Source organism: Heloderma suspectum, chromosome 6 (assembly GCF_057233095.1).
Source record: "Heloderma suspectum isolate Gila_16-S chromosome 6, 16-S_ref, whole genome shotgun sequence".
Lineage (NCBI taxonomy): Eukaryota > Metazoa > Chordata > Lepidosauria > Squamata > Helodermatidae > Heloderma > Heloderma suspectum.
In genome coordinates this window covers 24,282,977-24,296,193 of record NC_139463.1, presented here as the reverse complement: position 1 = coordinate 24,296,193, position 13,217 = coordinate 24,282,977, and the positions used below count along the sequence as shown (strand labels likewise).

At 48.3% G+C, this 13,217-nt stretch overlaps 1 protein-coding gene across 1 annotated transcript in view; it reads left to right on the top strand.

Moving 5' to 3' along the window:
• ROBO4 (roundabout guidance receptor 4) overlaps window positions 1-12,113 on the top strand; it is a 91,324-nt gene extending 79,211 nt beyond the window's left edge. Inside the window, exons 19-20 of the mRNA XM_084808150.1 lie at window positions 1,821-2,081; window positions 10,251-12,113. Coding sequence (XP_084664276.1) covers window positions 1,821-2,081; window positions 10,251-10,426 — 437 coding nt within the window. The 3' untranslated portion in view covers window positions 10,427-12,113. The remainder of the gene's footprint in view (window positions 1-1,820; window positions 2,082-10,250) is intronic.
• Window positions 12,114-13,217: the final 1,104 nt, after the last annotated feature.

The window sequence follows — 13,217 nt, the reverse complement described above, 5'->3', positions numbered from 1 at the left end:
GATATATGTAAGATTATGTAAGTGGAGGCTGTAAAGGGGCCATTTATGCAACGTTACAGGCATAAATGGACCACTCACACCTGTAATGTTGCATAAATGGGCCCTTTACAGCCACCGTTTATGTAACATTACGTATCTGGAAACCCCCGAGCTGCCATTTAAATGCAAAATGGTGGTTCGCTAAGAGGACAGGCAGCTGCCAGGTGCTCGCAGAGCCAGTGAGTGGTGGCGGCTTGGCAAACGGGGTCCAAGGCCAAGTCGGGGGCGGGGGTGAGTCCCTAGTACAGTATTTTAGTTAAATTATAATAACTGTTTCTAATGTTGCATCTATTCATCTAAATTAGCATGCACACATTTTATGCAGAGCAGCGTCCTCTTTTTTGGTGACACGTTTCCTCTTTTTTGGCGATTCATAACTGGCCAACCTACTAGCAGCACAGAGGCAGAACTGTGATTCCAAATGGATGGAAATTGCTGCATTTCCAGGAGAAGTGGGCTGGCCAGTCTGTTTCTGGGCTGTGTCAATTTCTCATGAGTTCAGGCATAAGCCCATTACACCCTGTTTCTGCATTGATCTGCAATTTTTATTTTATTTTCTAAAGAAAACAGCACAATGTTTGCATTTATATTGAATGAAACACTGCCCCCTACACATTTTCTTTGCATTTTTTGAGCTGTGAACAGCATTGCAAAATTTGGAGATGGGTGCAATTAAAAAGATAACTGCATTCCAGTCCATTTATTACTCTGGGGAGTACAAACTAGGTCAATTCACTTAAAAATGTACCCTGGACAAATTCCTCAAGCAATCTTAATTTCCGGACTAGAAATTAATTGGATTTTACACGGTCGAGCATTTTCATCCATTGCATATATTCATTCTGTCATAAATTTTAGGGGCTAGGTATACTTTGTGATTCTTTCTCATCTGCATCTAGGCAGATGCACATCTATATGCTGCATGAAAGAAAGATATTTTGCATTGAAATAATTCTAAATAGTTGCATTTGGCCAAAAATATCCAATACGTCCAGTACTTCCCCCCTCCACACACCCAAACCAGCATAGGAACTTGGGAAGCTGCCTTATACTGAGTCAGCCCATTGGTCCATCTAGTCCACTATTGTCGACACTGACTGGCAGCAGCTCTCCAGCATTCTTTCCTAGCACTACCTGGAGATGCCGGGGATTGAACCAGGGACCTTCTGCATGCAAAGCAGGTGCTCTACCCCTGAGCTATGGTCCCTCCCCATCCAAATGCTTCATGTACATTCTTTCATCAACCATGTCTTTGCATCAACCATGTAAGGTATACTTTGATAATTATCTCCATATTACAGGGTGAAAGGCAGTGGTTTCCCTAAAGTCATCCAAAAATAGGGATGTACAAAAATCACTTACCTTTTGGGGATTATGCTAATGGTTGGGGGGGAGGCATTCCGTCCCTCCCCCCGGAATCCTTGCCGGGGGGAAGGTGCTGCATTCCTCCCCCCCAACGGAATCCTGGCCGGCTGGCTCCGCTCCGCAGGGATTCTGCGGAGCCGCCGGCTGGCTCCGCCAGCAGCCGGACATCCGGCCGCTGGCTAGCAGGGACGCAAATGGCGGTGGCCATAGCCGCCGCCATTTGCACCCCTGCAGTCAGCCATGATAGGCTATGTAAATGTTTACATAGCCTATCACGGCTGATTTAAAAGCAAAAAAGCAAAACGCGCGTACGCAAATGGCGGCTCAAAATGAGTCAATCCTGCTCAAAAACAAATTGAAATTAATTTCTCGAACATCTCTAGTAATGATGTTGTGCCGGCTGTTCTTCCTTGCAGACTTTTTGCCTTCCGCATCTCCTCTTGATGGACTCTTGCATCCACACCCTTCCTTTGAGAGCTCAGAGGCAGCACAGCAGAAGCCTGGATTGCAGTCTCTTCCCGTGTGGGAGTGGAGCACAGATTGGGTAGATGAGATGGAAGCCAAGTATATGCAGCAGGCTGAGAACTGGAGCACCCCTCCGAAGGTGGGAAAGGAAAAGACAGCAGGACTGAGAGAGACCCGGCTGCTCACTGCTTCCGCCTTGCAAGGAACACAAGGCAAGTGCCATAGCTGCAGAGGACTGGCCAATGATTGGGATGGTCAGACTTTGATTGGGTGGTCAGATGTTGTCACTCTTATAGACCAGCGATGCCTTGTTCTGTGAATGGAAGGGAAAATAGAATGATGTGCCCCACTCTATTTTGGTCTCCCCTTCCTGTGGCCTTCTCACTGCTACCAGGTAGAAATAACTTAAGTCCTCCCAGCCATTCTGGCTGCCTCCATCAAACTAGCCTTAAAACTCTCTGGGTATCAGATATCTACTGGTTGTTTTCCAAAAGAAAAGAGGCCACAAAGTTTCAAATAACTAAGTTTAAATTTTTACTGAAGAAAATAAATAGGAAAATAGTTACAATATGAATGGCTACACATTCACATAACACACACAAAGAACATATTAGCAATGGGATAATAAAATAATCAGGGATAAATGCACCCAGCTAATCTAACTAGACTGTGTTCCTATTTTATCCAGATCCCTTAATGAAATGTTATTTTACTGTCATATGTCCAGAATCCTTTCAACAAGTTCTTTGGTTCCAGCAGCTTTGTTCTCTTTTTTCCTCTAGGACTCTGCAGTTCTTTTCTTCTCCCTCACTCTTCTTCTGCCTTAGGCTTTTTATCTTAAAATGAGTTATTTTCCTCCCCAACTCCAACCAATCAAGAGGGTAGTTTCTTGTTCACCTTTGCCTTAAATTCTTTTCCTAAGATCTTCCCCCAACGTTCCGTTGAACCTCCTGCAAACCCTTTTCTCCTTCTTCTGCAGACATCTTAGCTCCTAATCTAGCTAAACATTTGACTTGAGCTGCCTTCTGCAAACTGTTGGCTTGCTGAGCAGATGTTCCTGGCTCCTATAATCTTTGACCTTTTGGCTGAAACTAACCAGCGTATGTACGCACACACACACACACACACACACACACAGAAAGAGATAGACAGACAGACAGACAGACAGAGAGTTAACCGTATAACATCCCCCAAACAAACGATGCAAAAATGGAAGACTGTTCTGTTTCTTTGCAGTCACTGAAGACCCTCCCAAGTGTTTGCTAAATTTACACTTGCAACAGAGCCAGAGTGTCATCAGGTCCAGACAAACTGGGCTTCATTCTCTCTACAGTGTAGAAGGAGGGATTTCAGCCCATGCAGCTTGTCACGTGATAAGGCCCGTATCCTTGGGCAAGCTTCAGGGCACCAGTACCATTTAAAAAGTGGATGGGTCTGATGGAGGAGCACTGTTTAAATTTCCCACGATGCCTCGGACATATCTTACATTGGGAGCATTGTGGGAAATTTAAGTGGTGACTCCCAGCCACCCAACACTGATTCCGAGCACTGCAGCCACTAGGAGCCACTGAGGTAGGAGCGGGTCAGCAGAGGGTGCTTTGCTGATGGCCCCTTAAGTCTGACATGGAGGAGAGGGGTTGGGATTGTGCCTGCTGGCCGCCCAATTTGTATGTTTTGATTGGGCTCTCTGTGTGCAGCACCTGCATCCATACCAGTGCTATGTGTGTCGGATCTGTGCACATGATTTGGGACTGGAGAATCACAGCTCACTATGAGCTGTTCGACAACGGAATAGACTGCCTCAGAAGGTGGCAGCCTCTCCTTCCTGAAAGGTTTTTAAGCAGAGGCTACAGGGTGCTGCAGTAGTGGATTCCCTGAATTGGCAGTAGGGTGGACTAAATGATCTTTGAGGTCCCTTCCAACTCTATGATTCTAGCTACATAGAGAGAACCTATTTGCTTACAACTTGCCAGTGGAGGCTGGTGGCTCTGATTTTGGTGGGGCTGTAAGTCCATTCTGGGTTTCAGTCAGAACCAGCCAGAACTCTAAAGGAGCTATCCAAGGTGCTGAGCTTATTTTGGGCATAGGGTTCAGCGCCTTTTGTTCTGGCTGTTTCTGACTGAAACCCAGAATGGATTCACAGCCCCACTGAAACTGGAGCCATCAGCCTCTGTTGCAACTTTTGCATGCCTAGATTCTGTACACACATACATGATGATTTGGGACAGGGTTTGTAGCAGGGATGCAGAATCTCAGGCCTGGTGGCCAAATCTGGCCCACCCAAGGTCCCAGTCTGGCACTCTGGGGTTCTCCAGAAGGCCATGTCATTTTCCCTTGGCCACAGCCCCTTTCACCTGACCACTGTCATTTGGTGATTTCCCACCTTTTGCGTTTCCCTAATTTTCTATTTTCTCCCCATTCCATGAAATGCCTCTCCTAAGGCTTAGTTTCTGGCAGTAAGAGTTTTAAGATAAAATTTGCTGGTATTTTGGGCCCTGCCCCTTTTGTCTTTGGCTCCACCCACCACTGGGATGTGGCCCCTGAGAGCTTCTCCAAAATGGAATTTTGACCTTGGGTTAAAAGGGGTTCAGCACCCCAGCCTACAGCCATGACCCCAATCCCCCTTTATGCATTGATTGTGCCTGTATTAGGAATGACTGAATAGGGAGACATTGTTGCAGGGTGAGGAATTATATACCTGCCAACCATCTGGTACAGGTTGAAAGGCTGTCTGTCACTGCCTGAGGGGACTGATCCTGTCACTTATTGTAGGGTCTTCAGGGCACTGAGTGCTGGTGCATAAGGTACCCTTGGGGTCCCACACACCCTGAGTAACCCACCCAACCTCCTTCTCATCACTGTTGCTGCTGCCGCCTATGTGTTTGCCCTCTCCCTCTGGACCAGGGCTGGGCCAACGAGTGATGTTCAGATCACTAGGATTCTCCATACACTGTCTTGCCACTCATCTTGTGCCTGATTCCTGTTCACTGCCCACTTTGCACGAACGGGAGATTTGTGCAAATTGAGCAGCCATTGAATGAGAGATGTGCACAAATCTCTCAAATTCTATGCAAACCTCCCAAATTTTGCACGGATTTCTTCCACGGATCAAAGTAGTGCTGATTCAATCTAATGAGGGGTTTGAACATCTGCAAGCTCAACTAAAATTCTCATACATCCCTGATCTGGGCTGGATCTACAGCACATCCCAGTGGGAGAGGGCAAGGAGAACAGAGGCTGCCACTGCACTCCCACCCCCCCAACTCCTGTCATTTGCGTGGAGAGGACAGGTGAAGACGAGGCAGCAACAGCAGCATTGCAGCTAGGGGTGTTAGAGAAATCTGCAATGGAACCAAATGAGTTCGGATTTTCATGAATCTGACTCATGGATACCACAGTGGACCAGCTTTTCCCCTGTCAGGTGGATTCCGCAGACTTGCGGACCATTTTTCTAACTTTCCCAATTTCATCATAGAAAAATGTGCAAAATAAAAAACCCAGCCAAAAATGTGCTTTCCCCCCATTGGCTAAAGCATGAAAATGTGAGTTTTGGAGGAATTTGCAAATTTTTGCACGTACACATTTGTGCAAATGCAAATTTGCACAAATTCAGAAACAAAAAAATATCCTATTCTATCCATGGGCAGACAATGGAATGAAAGGCGCCTGACAATCCATGAAACAATCCCTACATCCATAGTTGTGGCAGCATAAAGGTTCTCTGAGGTTTGGCAATGGGCCACCTGCTGGGGCGTGGTCCTTGGCGAATGCCCAACTATGCCATCCCCTGATGCTGGCCTTGCATGCAAGTCAACTGCTTTATGAGCAGTGTAATGTGGGAGGAGGGAACTCATGGTAGATCACAGTTCCTTAGAAGAACTGCAGCTTGTGATTTTTCTAATCGCAGAGGAGGAGGTGCTCCGTGTGTCCCTTCCTCCAATATCACACTATTATCATAAGCAGACCGGTGGCTTGAATCGTTTGCTGCAACTCTGGAAAATAATATCTGCCGCATCAGCTGTGAGATTCTGAGGTTCTGCCTCCTAGAGAGGTTTAGCTCTTTCAGAGATGCTGTCTGATCACCTAGCATCAGAATCCTGAGTTGGAACAGTGTTTGGACCACTGATCCACTGAAGGGGAAGGGTGACTATTTCTCAGTGGTAGAGCACAAGGGTTTCATGCAGAAAATCTTCGTTTCAACCCTCGGCATCGAGTGGCAGGTACTGGGGGAAAGGCCATCTTCCTCAGACCCTGGAGAGCAGCTGCCAGTCACAGCACAGCTGCCACATCACAGCACCCACCTGGTGCCCTTCAGATATTTGGAACAAAATCTCCCAGCATTCTCTTGACCATCGGCCATGCTGGCTGGGAGTTGACATCCAAAACATCCGGAAGGCATCGGCTTGGGGAAAGCTAGAACAGGTGATTCTGGGCAAGATGGATGAACAGTCTGACCTTAGAGAAGGGCTGTAGCTCAGTAGCAGAGCACCCACACACAGAAGGTCCCAGGTTCAGTCCAGGCTGGGGATCCTTGTGAGGCACCATTAGTAGTAGACAGTGCTGGGCCAGATGGACTCATAGCTCAACCTGGTATAATGCAGGCTTCGATCTTCCTATCCTGACACTGGTCAGTGACCCCCCCCCCACCTCCACCTGTGACATCTGCAGGAAGTCAGGAACAGCAATACACACCAAGGGGCAGGGTTGTGTGTTTCTTCCTGTTGAGTTCACAAAGATGGTAGCCGTCTGCTCTCCACCCTGCCCTGTCTAGACAGTGTCAGTTACTCAGAGCATTCAGATATACCAGCCTTCTCCACCTTGGTGCCTGCCAGATGTCTTGGGCCACAGCTCCCAGCATTCCTAAATATTGCCCATGCTGGCTGATGGGAGTTGAATTCCAAAAACAGCTGGAAGGCACCAGATTGGGGAAGGCTAATACATGCTCCCTTCTGCATTTGTCTTGATGGTGCCTGCAGTAGTGTAGTGAAGCCTGAGCTCACAGGGCCTAAGCACCAGGACCTTTTCATTGGCAGGAATGATGATGTCATCTGTCTGCCCCCACCCTGACAATTCCCTGTTCCCTCTGAGCTTAGCTGCAGTCCTCATAGGAGCCGGGGGGTGGAACTGATTTTTCCAGGAAGACTATATTGTTGTGAGCTATCCCATGCATACATATATAATACAGAGGGAGAGACAGAGTGTGGGTGGGGGGAAGGGAAGGGAGTGTGATGGATCAACCCAGCCATCTGCATTTTTGGACTCTCTTTGAGGACGTGGGTATGGGGACTGTCATGATGAGCGCCTGCACCACTGGATGCCAGAGGCAGAGCTTCCAATGGGGGATGTAGATGTGTGACATTCCAGGGGAGTCCTAATCTGTCAAGTTAATAGAACAGGGCAGAGTCTTCCTTCTAGGCCAGGCAAATGTTGCGTGTACCCCCAAGGGCCCTGCCCTTTTGCAGCTGAGCCGCTAGAGATGGAAAGCTGGAGGCACTAATTTCCAAGGTCAGTAGTTTACATGCATCTGACCTAGGTGGGGAGAACTAAGAGCAGAAATTGTGTTTGTTCACTTCGTTTGTGCAATGCGAATAGGACACGCACAGCTCCATAGCATGGGGATAGCCAGCCTTACAAGATTAGAGAGTCCTGTGCGCTTGAGCGTTGGATGGCCGGGAGAATTGAGACAGGTGCAGCTTTTTCCAAGCCCTGCAGTGCTGTGGCTTGGCAAGGTGATGCACCTGCCCTCGTCTACTCAGCTCTTAAAGGTACATGAACTCTGTGGTCAGTTGCGGGCGGCAGGTCCCCTTGCCTGACCCGGATCTGAAGTGTTGCTCTGCGAGCCAAGCCGAGTGCATTGCTCACAGCGACTGGGATTGCTCCCGTGCTACAGCAAAGACGTTGCTTTTGCAGGTTTTGCTCCAAGTGGCCTGCTTTGGAAAGAAAAGGGTTAACTCTTTCCCACTGCCTATGTGGCCTCTTCTCGTGGGGTCTATGAACAGCCAAAGGCTCAGTGAGTTTGTGCCAGAATCTGCAGCCCCCAGCTGTTTTGACATCTTACAACGGGTGTGTGTGTGGGGAGAAGACCTATTGATTTCCAATGCTCTGACTGACGGATGGGGGCCTTGATGGCTTCCCACACCTTTGTGCCTCAGCAAGCAGGGAAAAGAGATTCAATTAGCGATGGCCTCGCCTGATGGAACTATCCAGTGTGGCCTGCGCCCTCTGCCAGAACCACTTTGGATCAACGTCTCAGGTGGGATAAGAGGAATGGCTGTTTCTCAGCTGCATTCTGGCATTCCACAACTGTACTCTTCCCCACCCCCAGGCATATCTGAGGAGGAGATGTCCTCTCATGGATGAGGGAACATCTCACCCATCAAGGACATTCTGGGACCACTTTGAGAGACCTGGAGTCTAATCCAAATGAGGCCCTAGCTTGCACTTTTTTGTTTTATTTTGGCATCCTTGGAGGGAACAGATGGACAATGGCTGAGTTCCCAGCAGGGATCACTTGTCATATTGCCATGGACTGTGATGGGACATGGACCAGAAAGGACCATAGCTCAGTGGTGCAGCACATGATTTGTTTCATGCAGAACATTCCAGGTTCAGTTCCCAACATCTCGGGGGGGGTGGGTGGGCTGGGAAAGACTCTTGTCTGAAATCCTGGAGAATATCTACCAATGAGTATAGACCAGTTTTCCCCCATGAGGTGTCCTCCAGACGCTTTGGACTACAACTTCCCATCAGAACCAACAAAGAGGCTTGGCCAATGGTCAAGGAGTTGTGGTCTGAAACATGTGGAGTGTACCAGGTTGGGGAAGGCCAGTGTGGATGGGCCAATGGTCTGACTTGATATAAGGCACGTTCCTAAAGTTCCTATGTTCCTAAAGTTGAAACCTGCAGCAACACATACTTATGGTGATGCAGGTATTATATGGGTCCTCTTGCTTTGTTCTTGGCAGTTGACACCATCGGAAGGGATCAGCTATTGATAAGCACCCATCAGTTAAGGTGATCAAGTACAAGGGAGAACAGAATTCTTGTGCCTTGAATGACAGGGCATTTCAGCAAGAGCAGCAGTTTTGCCCACCTAGAATGGCAAGTTCCAGCTGTCAACAGTTTCTCTTCTACACCACTATTAAGAGCAGCTTGACTTTAAAAAAAATCAAGCAGGATTAGCTTCACATTTTCTCCATGTCAGGACAAAACCCCTGTCTCAGGGGGACATGTATGGGCTTGTGCCTGTGACATCAATGGAGACCAGGAACAAAAGTCCTCCCCTCATACCTGTGCCATTTCATGTACATTTGAAAATGGTTGTTTTGCTTTTATTTTACTACTGTCCCAATAATGGAGGGCAGGATCTTGAATGCTTTAGGCATCCCCTTTTGCATTAAAGCAGCCACCTGTTTCCTTGGCCCTGTTAGAAAGTTTTGGTATGTGTCCTCCAGTGCCCCCAGCTAGACTGACTCAAAGAGTCAACGTTAGAGTGGCTTGATGCTGCAGGATAGGGCTACTGTGCTTTCCAAGGCACAGGAGCATAGGCAAGTTAAAATCCTGCCACTCTTAGGGCTAAATTCTGTTCATACCCAGTAATGCAGCCAGGTAATTTTAGACCCTGGACTTCATGGGCTTATGGGGGTCCCTCTTTAGATGGCCATGCAGAAGCACACAGCTGACATTTCTCTTCTCTCCTCCCCATTCCACACCACCATCCCATGCTGTACAACTGCTTTGACATAAATCATAGCCCTGCCATGACTATACGAGTAAAAACGGAGTCTGTTTGCTTCTACTGCCCTGGTGCAAAACACATTTTTTGGGGAATAAGCACAATTTTGTTTTAGAAAAGGATAATCATACACACACACACACACACACACATATATATGAAAAAGGTGCTGTTATAAGGCCCCTGGAGTGCTGCTCTGTGGTCCAGTCCTAGCTGAACCACTTCACACCAATTGAAAGGATGCCAGTTCTTCACCTGAACCACACCTGCATCCTGATTCTTTGCATCCCGATTCTTTGGGAGTTTGTGTTTTTATTTGGATGGGTGAAGAAATATATGCTTCCTGGAGATGTAATCCATAATTGGCCAATGGAGAACAAAGCTCTGTCAGGGGACAATGGCCTTTGTGTGTGCTGGAAGAGGCCTCCAGGGCACCCGCCTTTGAACGGCTCCTGTGTGCGTAAAGGATTTCTCCTCTCGGTTGTCAAAGAGGTGGCTTTTGGCTTGCCCCAAACCTTCTCTCCCCTGCCCTGCTATATCTGTGGGCTGGAACAATAACCTTTTGTGCGTGCATGTGTGTGTGCCTGGTTAGACCCCCCTTCCCCTCCCCAAAGGGCAGTAATAGCAACAGATTGTTTCTTTTCAGGGGCCTGCATGTCTGACTCAATCAACCATCCAGACGGAGGAGTTGGTGCCGCCCAGGCTCTTCCAAATGGTACCCAGGACCCCAGGTCAGGAACCTTTGCCTTTCCAAAAGGAGGAGAGGAACCGGCCGTGGAAAAGTTCACCGTACCAAACAAAGGGAGAGAAAGCAGCCGCTGAGAAAGCACGGGACGGGAGTGACCTGACTGTGGTGAAGGTGTACAAAAGCAAAACATGCTGCCCCCCAGGCGAGCCCCTCCCACACTTTTTTGGAAGGGGCCTGTCATGATCAGAGAGCTGAGATGCAACAAGTTGGTTCACATCTCTTGTTGGCCAGCAGAATTTCGCCAATCTAGGTGGGGACGATCGAAAAGCCTTTATTACAATCTTAATTCCTGGTGGGAAGGATTTCTGCAGATGTTCCTTGGGTCCATGAGAGCAATGGTTGGGAGCCTTTGGGCTGGCTCTATCTGCCAGCAGTGGAGCTCTGCAGAACTGCAGAAGGACTCTTCTGTTGCAATCTTCTCACAGGGAGAGAGATCAACCCGTCTTGTAGTATACATGGGAGAAGGGAACTGCCTGTATTATGTCCTACTTGTGAGTACAGGAATGGGGGACCTCTTTCAGCCTGAGAAGCGAATTCATTTCTAGAGAAGCTCTTGGGGACTGCCTTCCAGTAGTAGGTGGGGCTGAACACAAAAAGGGTGGAGCCAAAATAATTTTAAAAACCCAGCGTATTGTAGCTCAAAGCCCTTCCTGCCAGTAACTAAGCCTTAGGAGAGGCATCTCAACTGTTTAGAACGGGGGGAAATGCACAGAAGTCAGAAAACACCCAATGACTGGTGTTGGAGGAAAGGGGCAGGGCCAGGGGAAGCGGGTGTGGTCTCTAGGGAACCCTGGAGGGCCGGATTGGGGCCCTAGGCCCGAGATTCCTCACTCTTATGTTATCAACTGTTACACTACTGGGCTGCAATCCTCCTGTGCTCACTTACCTGGGCATAAACCCCACTGAATGTGGTGGGACTTGCATACAAATACACATGCACAGGAGGGGGTCTGTCAGTCAGATCTGGGAGCCATTTGCTGACTTTTTTAATGTCTCTTTTGATAGAGACCTGGGTTGCCAACTCTTGAACCGGTCACAGTAGCTGCCCCTCTAAGAGCAGCTTGACCTGCAGCAGGTGATCAACTTTAGCTCTGTGCCAGGAAAAGCATCACCTGCCAGTTCCTGCATATTAAACTTACTGAAAAGGCACAAGAGCAGGCCAGCCCAGTGTTATTTTTCTTCTTTCTCGCTGGTTGGTAACTGTTCAGAGGGCTGATCGTTGCAATCGCCTCTGAGGCAGGGATCAGTGTCTGGATAATGAAGAAAAATCTTTTGGGCTTTTTGTTGTTGGCTTCCCTCCCAGGATCCATCAGTCTGTGCCACCATCTGGGCTGCCTACTTGCAAGGACATTTCTATTAATGGGGAGGAAAAAGGCCCGCAGTTTCTGATCTCCTACGTAACCATTGATTTACAAGGCTGTGAATTTTTAAGGTTCAGTCTGGGATCTCCCCCCCTACCCCCACCCCCCACATACTCACTGTCCCCACACTGTTTGGGTTGGTTGCCTAACTAAAGGAGGGCATCTTTTGAGTGGGGGAAAGATAAACTTTGTAATCATTCCTCTAAACCCTTGGGTGGGTGTTTGTCCTTTTGCTATTTTGCATTCTTGCAGGAGAATCATCCACGTCGCTGAAAACACTTTCTCCCTTTGGAATGTCTACCTTACTAATTGCACCTGATACTGGCAGCACAGCTACTAACTTTTTTTTTTTTTTCCGCGCATGGCCTTATTGTGTAAATAAACAGAAACTTTTCCAGTGTGTGATCTCTTCCCTGTTGTTGCAGTGTTTCATCAAGGCCACAAAACTATGGCGGTTGTGTCCCTTCTTTAGATTCACCTAAGAACAGCTTTTAAACTCACCCCAGAGGAAAGCTGACAGGAGCTGGGGAGCATCCTGTTCAAGACAAATCATTCCTGGGAGATATGGGTGTAAATGTTCCAGATCATCTGAATGGGAATGGGATAGAAATCTGGCAATATGCATATAGGAGGACAGGATAGCGAGTCAAAGAGGCCGTAGGGTCATAGGGGAAATGAGCGTGCCAGGGACATGGAGAAAGAGGGACTCAAAACCAAGCTCTCCTGTTCTCCTGCCTTCCAAAATTTGAAGGTGTCCTCTATTTGAAGGGCTATCCAGCTTTGCTGGCTCTGGGTTTTTGAGGACACTCCATGGGCCCCCTCCCTCAGGGAGCCCACCTTCTCACCACCATCATCACCCACTGCTATTGGTCCTCCTCTTTCTCAACATTGCTACTTGCCAGGCAGAGAGCCCCTGAGGAAGCAGGCCATGGCATCTCCTTCTCCCCCTTCTCCCCACCGCCGTTGACTGGACCAGAGCGAGAGGCAGGTGACCAAGCAGGTTGCAATGGTAAGGAGGAGGGGCAAGTACAAAGGGCTCTTGTTAGTGGGCCCCTGGTGGGGTGTGGGCCCTCAGCGGGTGCCAGACCACGGCTGGCCCTGCTGGCCAGTCCAAGTCCAGTTTAAAGATAAAGAACCATCAGTAGGAAGAGCTAACGGGCCTTGACCTGGGCAGCTGCCTGAGAAGGCACATCTGGTCATAGTCTTCTTCATGGTGGTGTGATGTATTGCATTTATATCTAAATTCTAGTAATTCTAATTGTGTGTATGGATGTATACATTATGCATTGGGTCCTTAGCAAAGTTGGACCCATGAGCTCACTGGCAGGGTGTGTTTCTGGATCTACCTAGATCAAATCCTGGACCAGAAGGTTACATTGATGGGCACTAATCATGATGGCTAATCATGATGGCTATATGCTACCTCTGGATCAGAGGCAGCATCGTGCCTCTGAAATAGGGTCTCCAGGTGGCCTACTTTACAGAGGACAGTCATCTATTTTGG